At 40.5% G+C, this 10588-nt stretch overlaps 1 protein-coding gene across 1 annotated transcript; it reads right to left on the bottom strand.

The window, feature by feature from the left end:
- Positions 1-3848: 3848 nt before the first annotated feature.
- Positions 3849-6530, bottom strand: LOC108937410 (leucine-rich repeat-containing protein 15). The gene is made up of 2 exons (XM_018757350.1): positions 6435-6530; positions 3849-5768 (listed from the first exon to the last, which is right to left on the bottom strand). Exon 2 carries the CDS (start codon positions 5761-5763, stop codon positions 3868-3870), a length of 1896 nt encoding a protein of 631 aa, XP_018612866.1. The 5' UTR covers positions 5764-5768; positions 6435-6530; the 3' UTR covers positions 3849-3867.
- Between the last annotated feature and the right edge of the window lie 4058 nt (positions 6531-10588).

The following is a 10588-nucleotide window of genomic DNA, read 5'->3' as shown; positions in this document are numbered from 1 at the left end:
GGCACTGTTTGCTAATGGTGGGCTTTCCAAGGCTGCAGGAGCTTCCCATACAGCCTCATTGAGCAGAAGCATGTACGTCAATGGGTGTGGGGGCAGGGAACATTGGACGCTCTGTAGCTTTAGCGAATGACTTGCGGATGAAGGGAGTGCCTGCTTCGGAACTTGGGGAGATATGTGGTGGCCACAGCTCTGAAGGGGAGGATCCACACAAGAATGATCTCTGAGGAAGCACCATGTCTTTGTCAGTATTTCCAGTGCTATTTTGCTAAGCATTTACTGTTACATTCCCCCCAAACTGTCTTTTAATGGGATAGATCATGGCCAGTTGAAGCCGAGTCTCGGCTTATTTATACACGCATGCTAGTAAGTGGTGGATGCTTAACATGTACAGTGAAATCCACCACTAGGAATGTAGCAGTGATTTGTTGCACACAGAATTTGTGGTGTATTTTTGTTGGAGTTCACATTGGAGTTTACATTTGTCCATCACTATCTTTCCACAGTAGTATAACTCCTGTATATTTATTTCACTCCGTGCAGACCAGGGATCTGGGTGTGGACCCAACCGCGGGATCGTTTGTTGCTAAGGTTCTTGGGACAAGGCAGTACTCGTAGTCAGGGACAGTTGCGGTGAATCCGAGGCACGGATGTTGTACGTGGGGAGAGTCCGAGGACGTTGTCCATGCCGTAGTAGACAGGAAAAGGGAGACGGGCAAGGGAACAAGGAGGGAGGTAGACAGGAGAGAGCAGATAGGGCACTGTGGAAGAGCCATGATCTCAGAAGAGACAGTTGTCTAAAAGAGATTCCGCAACTGGGAAGGAGCTGGGGATGGTTTTTATAGCTGATTGCCCCGAGTGCGGTCAGGTGCTGAATTGGAGTCAGGTGCTGCTGGTTGTGATGCGGGCGTGATTATGACAGTTTACATACATTTCTGGGCCCAAGCGCCTATATCGAGTCAGCATTTAGAATATGTGACTTGTGAAGAAACATGGCAAACGGAGACTGAAATGATCATGCTAGAAAGTGTGCAGTGGGTCCATTTGAATTACTACTTCACTTTGATTCAGCTGGAAATTTTCCATACAGTGTTTTTGTGTAAGGACATCTCGTTGACACACTTCATTTCTGGGATCTAGATGATATCCAGGAGGGCATTTAATTTATTTTCTAATAGATAATAATGTTGGTTTTAATGCAAAGCTTTCAGCATAATTCAGTATTCCTTTTCAATAATCTTATCTGTTCTTCCTCATAGAGTGTACATATTAACTGAGTGTATATGAGCAATTACATTAAAATAAGCAAGAGAACTCAGTTTACTCTTGGGGAGAGATTGTGGTCATGAAATAATAATTTAAGTGAAAGCGATGCATAACTATGTAAGCCAGTGGAAAGTATAAAACCAGTATGGGGTGGATGGCAGAAGACCATGTATGACCAGATTTAGTCCTGTTATGTGTGTTTATCATGTGAATCTGGGAATCTGTTGTCTTCTGTTTTGACAGCAGTTAAGTATACCAGTGAAGATGGGATTACCATGCTACCTGTGATACTACCTTAAATGAGAAACTTTGCTCTGAATTCTTCATTAAGAAACTAAGCCATTAACAGAAATTGAATATCCTGCTCTGTTTTGTTTCTCCAGTTAACATGAGCTGCCAGAGGTCCGTGGTCAGTGGCAAGATCTGTGCCATTTTTGGATGTTGTGCTCACCGAAACCCTCATGGAAAAAGTGATTAAATTATGAATGTAGTCCGTCCAGTCTCAAGCAGCTTCGTTTCCTTTTTCGGTCTTTATGGAAAGACATATTAATATGGTTAACTAGGTGGAACATTGTTTATAACTGCATTTGTTGATCTCCTCTAGTTCATCTTCTCCATATGTTTGTTTATATATTTAAACACAGTATCTTTGGAATTTATTAAAAATGTTGACGTTTTTAAATGTTCTGTTGTTACAACTTCATTCCACAAATTATTTTTTTTTCTTGTCAACAAGAATGTAAATTCAACAGATTCATAACGCAGAAATATTTTTATTCAACATTTTCTTCAAACAAATGATACAAGTCAATACTTTATACATATGTCGTAATTAAACAGCATCAGATAGTCATAAAACACTACTAATAAAAATACTGTGCTACCATTTATGATAAATATGAATATATGCTGTATTCTATATAAAGATAACGTGTCGTACATTGGCTGTTTCTAACCATGTATTCAAAATGATTTGGCTGCAGCGTGACTGGTAAAAATATGAAAAGAGGTGAATGTACAAAGGCTCTAAGTTTACCACAAAATTTAGCCATGAACGTCAAAAATAGACCATTCCACAGATTTTCAATGAGGTCCAAATCTGGTCTTTCGCTTCACCTCTCCATGATACTTTCTCGTTTTCTTTTTCATTTGTAGCTTTTGTCCTGCTGGAATAAGATTTTTCACCTTAAATGGAGATATCTTCCCCCCTGTCTTGCTCACTGAAACAGGCTCACTTGGAGAATTTGCCTGTATTTGGCCCCAGTTAGCTTGGTCTTGATGGCCACAAGCTTCACAGTCCCTCCTGCTGGGAAACAAGCATTACATTGTGCTGTCACCAGCACGCTTGACGGCAGGGACGCTCTGACCTAGATCGTTGGACAGATATAGTACCTTTAAGCCGAAGACCTTAACTTCAGTCTCATACAACCACAAAATCTTCTTTCTGATGCTCTCGGGGTCTATCATGTGGCATCTGGCAATATTCATGTGTGTTGGCTCTTCTCAGAAATGACTCCCAAAGAGGACTAATGTGTATAGTTAATGTGCTGGTGTTTTGGTCACTTCATTGACCCAAAAAACACTACTGACCTTTTTCATCTAGTTCTTAGTTCTTCATAGTGTCTGGTTTGTGTGTTTTGCTCCTGGGAACGATAGCTGCTCTGTTCTGCCATTTCTGTTATTATCCACTCATAAACTGGAACACAGGAAAATTAAAAATAAATAAATATATATATATTTTATATACATAGGTTGCTAATACTAATAATGTGAATTGAACAGTTATTATTGTAATAATTTTATATGTGTACAAAAATACATAGTAACTTTCACTTTGCTTTTTTTTTCCATTTTGAGCAATATCATGTGCATTTCATTTTCTAACATGCTCTGAGAAGGAGAAAAAAAACCTGGGTTTTATTGAATATTTGAGATTAGTGTGACACTGACACCACTGGATGTGATTAAATCAGTTTTATCCATGTTTCCCTTGGAAATTACTGAGAGGCAAAATGAAGTGAGTCTGCTGTGAAACTTGTAGGATTCACACCCTTGACTGGAACTGTTGATCCCATTTTCAGGAAATGACTCAGTAAAGTGCAAACTCACTTTCAACACCATTGTTACATTTTTTCCCTCAGTTTAAAACTACAAAACATGAGAAAGAATGCCAGAATTATGTGTTATTTATAACGTGAATGTAATGATGTGTAAATTTCATTCATTTGATGACATGAGCTGCTCAAAACTATATTTGCATTTCTTTACACTTTGAAACAATTTTTAAATGTAGCAGTTGTTTTCCTGTATAAATATCAAAATCAAACCAAAATCTATCACCTGAAATTCCAGTGAAAAATTCTACATGTCCCTTTCATTGTGGTTTTTTTATTCATTCTTGTTGGCAATGTGAACCGTTTATATAGATAATGATAAGATGGACTTTTTTGAACAGTTTGATGAAAAAATTGGAAATGTACAAAATGAACATGGAGCTCTGCACACAAAACATACAAATTTGAGACATATACATGTTTAAAATGACCAAATTGTTGCAAAGAGGTACAAAAAATTTTCTTTTTTTAAACATTTCTTGCTTGTAGCTTATTTGTTTCTCTTCTTGGAAATGCTCTCAGGTCTGCTGCATGTTGTTAAATGTCCTGTTGCCCCTTTCAGTCTGTATAGTGTATAGAAACTTGCAGCAATCAAAGCAATACCTGTGGTCATCAAGAAAACATGAAAGGCTATCAAGAATGTGCCAGAGGTGCCGCTGGGTGGGGCTGTCCAGAGGTAAACCCAACCACTGATGCGATTGTTATGAACAATGTCAGGCTTGGTCTCTAAAACAACTGTCTTGTTAAAGCTATAAGGGACCCTTATGGGACTCCTTTGCGGTGGGAAGTTCTTGGTAGTCGTAAGGGGAATGGTGGGGGTGGGAGATGTTGGTGGAGCTGCTGATCTTGTCGTCAGATACGTAACGGGAACTATGGCTGTTGCTCGATAAGACACAGCCAAGGTGGAGGGTCTTTGTTTTGAGGGTAAAATTGTCCCTTCAGGGGTTGGGGTCCTCATAAGGCTTTCAGTCACTGTAATTCTGCACTGAAGTAACTCGGTGGTCATTGAGCCAAGTGACCTGTTCACTAAGTAAGAGGGCATGTGACACACAACATGTTCAAAATCACTGATCACATTCCAGTTTTGCCTTATCCAATATGCGACGTCAAGAATGCTGCAATTACAGTTCCATGGGTTGTCTTTCAGGGAGATATGCCTCAGTGCAACCACATTAGAAAGAGCCTTGCTTGGAAGACTTTCAAAATGGTTATCGTGCAGTTCAATAGTTGAAAGGTTTGGAAGGCCTTGAAAAATATCAGTTGAGAGGTGGTGAAGCCTGTTGGAATGTAGAATTAAGGTACTCAGACTGATCAGACTGGAAAACAGCTCAGGATGCAAAAACTCCAGGTCATTGGACTGTAAAGACAGCCTTTGGAGTTTAGGAAGACAACAAAAGATAGTCTTGGGCAGATGACGAAGTTTTGGATTAAAATTAAGTGAGAGCTTTGTCAGTTCTGTCATGTTGGCAAACAGGTCATCGGGAACACTGTTCAGATTAGTGGAATATAGGTAGAACTCCTCAAGCTCTGGCATATGCCCACTGAGGTGATCAGGTAAGAAATACAGAGGGTTTTTGAAAAGACTGAGTTTGACAATTTTAGGCATGAAGTAGAAGGTTTCTCTTGGAAGGATGTTGAGTTTGTTGGAAGACAAAGAGAGTATCTTCAGACTGGATAAAGGCCAAAACAATTGAGGTGGAATACAGCTTATTCTGTTGTTGAAAAGTTTGAGTTCCAGAAGGTTGACAAGACTGTGGAAAGTTCCAGCATGGAGAAACTCTAGATGGTTCTCATAGAGATAGAGATACTGGAGTGCGGTTAAAGAGCTGAACAAGGTCTCCGGCAGCTTTCGTAGAAGGTTGGTGGCTAAGTTCAGCAAGCGTAATTTAGTGAGTTTCCGAAAGACATCTTCATCCAGCTGAGCGATTAAATTTTTACTGAGATCCAGCTGGGTGAGGTCAAGGAGGACCTCAAACCAGTCTGACTCTACTGAATTCAGCCTGTTTTTGTCTAGAAACAGTTGTTGAAGACTGGTTAAGTTACTAAAAAGTCTGTTTGAGAGGTTAGAAAGTTCATTCCCCGTTAACTTCACGGAGCGAAGCTGCGAGACGGAATCGAAAGCCTTCGGGTGGACAACTCGTAATGGACTATGACTCAAGCTGAAGCGAAGCATGAAAGGCAGGCCGAGGAGACTTGTCTCACTCAGTTTTTGAATCTGGGTATCTTGGAGCTGTAGGAGGTAGGTGTTGAGAGGCATAGGGGAAGGCACATCTGTTATCATGCCCTTACAGTTGACTGCCCCTTCGGTGTTGCAGACACAGCTGGAAGGGCAGCTATCACCATGGTGGAGCTGCAGTTCCAGCAGGAGGAAGATCAGACACCACATGACCCCTGTGTGGAGAAGAAAAAATACATAGGTACAAAAAATGGAAAATATTACAATATGAATGCATTCAAGATTCTTTAACTGTAAGCTGTTTATGATGGTGTTTTTACTCCAAGAGGGGTGTGGTGGTGCAGCGGGTTTGGTCAGCGCTTGCTGTGTGGCGGGTTTGGGGTTCGAGTCCTGCTTGGGGTGCCTTGCACTGGACTGGCGTCCCGTCCAGGGTGTATCCCCTCCCCCTTTGGCTTTGCGCCCTGTGTTTCCGGGTAAGGCTTCAGCTCGCCGCAACCTCGCTTGGGACAAGTGGTGGTTGGCGCTGGTTGGTTGTTTTTACTCAGTGTGTTTGACATCAGCAAGACTATATTGTAGGGCATGAGCTTGAAAGAAGGTGTGTGTTAGACCACCTAACAGGGTACACCTTGCTCGTTACACCAGAAAAGTGTCTGACAATGTGCAAAGTATTATATATTCTCTAATGATATAGAACTGGATGTCTACTTTGTTTCCCAGTGAGATGCCTTGGACAAAGATGTCACCCAAACAAATTATCAGGCATACAAACTATTTTAGTAAACATACTGAACTGAAAATGTTGCAGTTCTATTTAAAAGCGTAAAAAACATCAAAGTCAAAATCATAAAAATATCTGCAAATTTGTTGCACAGACTGCCCACCTGGATCTTGATCTTTTTTCTGAGAACTGAATTTCTGTAAATGGGGGGTGCGGTGGCGCAGTGGGTTGGACCGGGTCCTGCTCTCCAGTGGGTCTGGGGTTCGAGTCCCGCTTGGGGTGCCTTGCGACGGACTGGCGTCCCGTCCTGGGTGTGTCCCCTCCCCCTCTGGCCTTACGCCCTGTGTTGCCGGGTTAGGCACTGGTTCCCTGTATGGGACAAGCGGTTCAGGAAGTGTGTGTGTGAATTTCTGTAATATATGAGTTTGTACTGCAGTTATGGATTTAACAAAAGTCACACAATTCTTCAGTTTATCTGACAATATTAAACCTAGTACAATTTTTAAGAAATATTAGACAGCAAGCATATGTGCAACCACTTTAGAAGTAAATATAAACACTGTACTCTTCTCATATTTCATTTGTACAAATGAAATAATTTAACTGAAAACATTACATCTTTAATTTTATTAAAACTGGTCGAATTTAAGTTGTCCGGTTTACTGTGTAAGAACCTAATTTTGAACTCACAGCACCATCCATTACATATACCAATATATTCCACACTTTTTAAATACAGGTATGTAGAACCACAAATGCACAGAAAACACTTTACCTAACGAGTTATTGTGTGCCAGTCAGAACACTGTTATTATTATTATTACTTTTCTTATTATATTTTCAGTAGTACCAAAGGATTTGTTGTAATTTGTTTTGAACATGAGGAATTTATTATTTCGGGGTAACGGACATTCGCGTTAACTGGATTATTGCCTGCAAGGTAGTAATAGAAAATAATGTAAAGTACCTGCTTATTATCTCTTATTTATTACTAATTTAATGTTATTAAAATTTAAAATTTCTTTTAAATGAATGATATTTAAAAAGCCCACTGACCTTAATGTAGATTCCAAAGAACCACTGATGAGTGAGTAATGACTGACTTGTCTAAATTCACTTCCTGTTTGTGTTGCTTTTAAAAAGCGTGTGGGTGGTATCTCAGCGTGGACATGTAATCACATATTTTGGACAAGAGAACATTGTTTTATCCGGTCGTTAAGGTCACAGAATGTCCTCAGACAGTCTCAGTATACGACAGCTTCAGAGATGACACGCGTAGCACTGGAATGTAAACATGTTTATTTTAAGTCTTGTAGGAAATCCCATGAAAGTGAATCAAGATGATACTACAAGTGGTGGACTGGCCAAATGGATTCCTGTCCAGGATATTTTTTTTGGGGCTCTTAAAAAAAGAAAGTACTTCCTACATAGATAGTGGCTTCAGGAGTTTGCAGGTTTGAATCCCACCTCCTGCTGCAGTACCCTTCAGTGAAGTCCCTACCCTGAATTGCTCAGTATTTGTACTTATTAGCCTCATATTATTTGGTGTACTCTTGTGGTAGTTACTATTTCAGCACTGCGCTCAACTGCTATTCCAGTGATGTCATAACCTCCGTACTCTCTGGTATTTGTGTCGCTCCTTATGACATGGACATGTATCCTGAGGAAAGCATCTTGTCGAAATATATCCGTACTGTACAAATTAAAGTATTATTTCATGAAGCTTCAGTGTGTTCTCCCAACGTTTTTCTAACTTGCTCGCTATTTTGGGGATTCTAGCACCCAAGCTTATTACTCATTCATTTTTGACATCGAGTGAAATAAGCCTTTGCATAATTCCAGTCCAGTAGAAAAAATGGCTAAATCAGTTTAAGTAGCTGAACATTCTGAGTCGCTTTGGAGAAAAGGGTCAGGTTTGTAAGTGCAAATGTCTGTGACTGGAACTTGGAAAATGAAACACATTCGCAATCGGAATAAACTTTTTTACATGTACAGTACATATGTTCATTTTCGTACATGTACATTTACATTTATTCATTTAATACATTTTTTCAAATTTATTAAACTGAAAATTAAATAAAATAGAGCAAGTTTTAAGCTTTTATTGTGGTTGGCTTACACAATTTATTATATTTAAAAGACATAAGAAGTCACAGTAATTACAGACTATGTTGGATGTGTTTGCTTATAAGGCTGGAAATATTTCAATTATTTTTTAAAATGAGGTTGGCTTTGTTTATAAGGTTGGATGTAATGCGGATATGTGGGGCACTGTGAGCCTCATTAGCCCTCTCCAGCTCCCCTGGTGCCACATGAGGAAGAGTCCTGATGACAGGATGTGTCAGCCGACCCTTGCTGGTCACTCACTTGTGGGTCCAGTGACACCGTGCCATCCATACCGCGGTGTCCAGCCTTGCATCTCTGTCTTTGTGCTGCGTTTTGGAGACTCCGCCGCTCCCTCCCTCTCGTTTCTGCGCCTGCATGGTAGAGATAAATCACTATCTGATGAGCAGCTATTGTCTAGGAACAGCCAGCGAGTGAGCGCATGGGGCCGGAAGCACCAAGCTGCTGCACTGATAGTGTTTTCATGAGGAACTTGAAGACAATGTTCCATCCACCAAGTAAATGTGTTTGAACCAATGACTAGACCTGGACAAATATGCTCAACAATTTTCACCATAGTGGAGACACCATAACTAAATACTTAAAAACAATATTTTTAAAACAGTCTGTCTTTAAGAGCGGGGGGCGCGGTGGCGCAGTGGGTTGGACCAGGTCCTGCTCTCCAGTGGGTCTGGGGTTCGAGTCCTACTTGGGTTGCCTTGCGGCGGACTGGCGTCCCGTCCTGGGTGTGTCCCCTCCTCCTCCTCCGGCCTTACGCCCTGTGTTGCCGGGTAGGCTCCGGTTCCCCGCCACCCTGTATGGGACAAGCGGTTCTGAAAGTGTGTGTATCTTTAAGAGTATATTATAGTTTCAGAAACAGGCTAAACTTATCATAGTTATTCTTTAGTCCAAGGTTTGTATAGCAAATGTCTAATTTAAGTGATTTCATTATACTTAATGATGGGGCAGCAGATAGTGTAGCGGCCCTCAAATCCACTGGTTGCAGGCTTGAATCCCACCTAGTGTTCTTGCGCTTTCCCCCAATTACTCCAGTAAAAATGAGCCAGCTGTATACATGGGTAAATAGTTGTAAGATGCTAAATGAGTAAATGTACTTAAGTTATATCCCATTTAACTGAGGGTAGTCTAACTGGAGAAATTCAGGGTAAACATGTTGCTCATCGGTGCTGCAGTCGGAGCCGGAATTCAAACCATAGACCTTCGGAGTTCAAACTGACTGCCTTGATCCCTAATCACTGTGATGCCCTTTGACATCGATGTAGTACATGGCTGCTGGTGAGCAAATGAAAACAAACATGCCAGTGTATTCATTCAGAATGTTTTATAGCCTTAACTGGAGTCAAAACAGTCTGACAAGTTACGGACCTGGAATTATCAGAAAAGGTAAAATCACATTACATTTACTCATTTAGCTGATGCTTTTCTCCAAAGTAACTTACAATTATTTACCCATTTTCACAGCTGGGTAATTTTACTGGAACAATTGGGAATAAGTACCTTGCTCAGGGGTACTATAGCCAGAGGTGAGATTCAAACCTGTGACCTTTGGGTCCAAAAGGCAGCAGCTCTCAGCACTACACTACCAGCTGTCCCACTGTGTGGGCTGTGAGATTTATTTGGTCATAGCCTTCAGTGATCACTGCTGCACAGAGACAAATACAGTGTAACATGAATGCACAGATAAGATTTTCTAGGAATTGTTTTTACTATTTTCTACCTCACTCTACAGTATTGTTTAAAGTTTACCACACTAACTGTTGTTCTTCAACAGGTAATGCAGTAAAAAGGTTGCATTTCTTGTGGACAATGACAATGCAGCTTTCATACTGACTACAAAATGTCCCATATGGTCCCATATTGGCTGGAAAATGTCTTTTACTGAAAAGTTTATGGTTCAAGTACAAGTAGAGGCCCTGAAGCTGAATTCCTAATACATCATATTTGTAAAATACTGCTTTTGTTCAACACTCAGAATGAATGGAAAAAGGAAAAGGATGAAAAATAAAGCTATTGAACATAAAGTTGTTATAAAAATGTAATCTGATAGCAGCTTGTTTGTGTCTATATGCTCAAGAAGCGTTATCTGTGTGAGCTTTGCATGTTATGTGAAGAATGTGTTGTTTTCACTGCCTAAACCAAAACACATGCAGTAGAGCACATCTGGAAGCGATTCACTGTGCTAATGTCATAAAA

The sequence above is a fragment of the Scleropages formosus genome, chromosome 8 (genome assembly GCF_900964775.1).
Source record: "Scleropages formosus chromosome 8, fSclFor1.1, whole genome shotgun sequence".
NCBI lineage: Eukaryota > Metazoa > Chordata > Actinopteri > Osteoglossiformes > Osteoglossidae > Scleropages > Scleropages formosus.
This window is presented reverse-complemented; position numbering and strand designations above follow the sequence as displayed.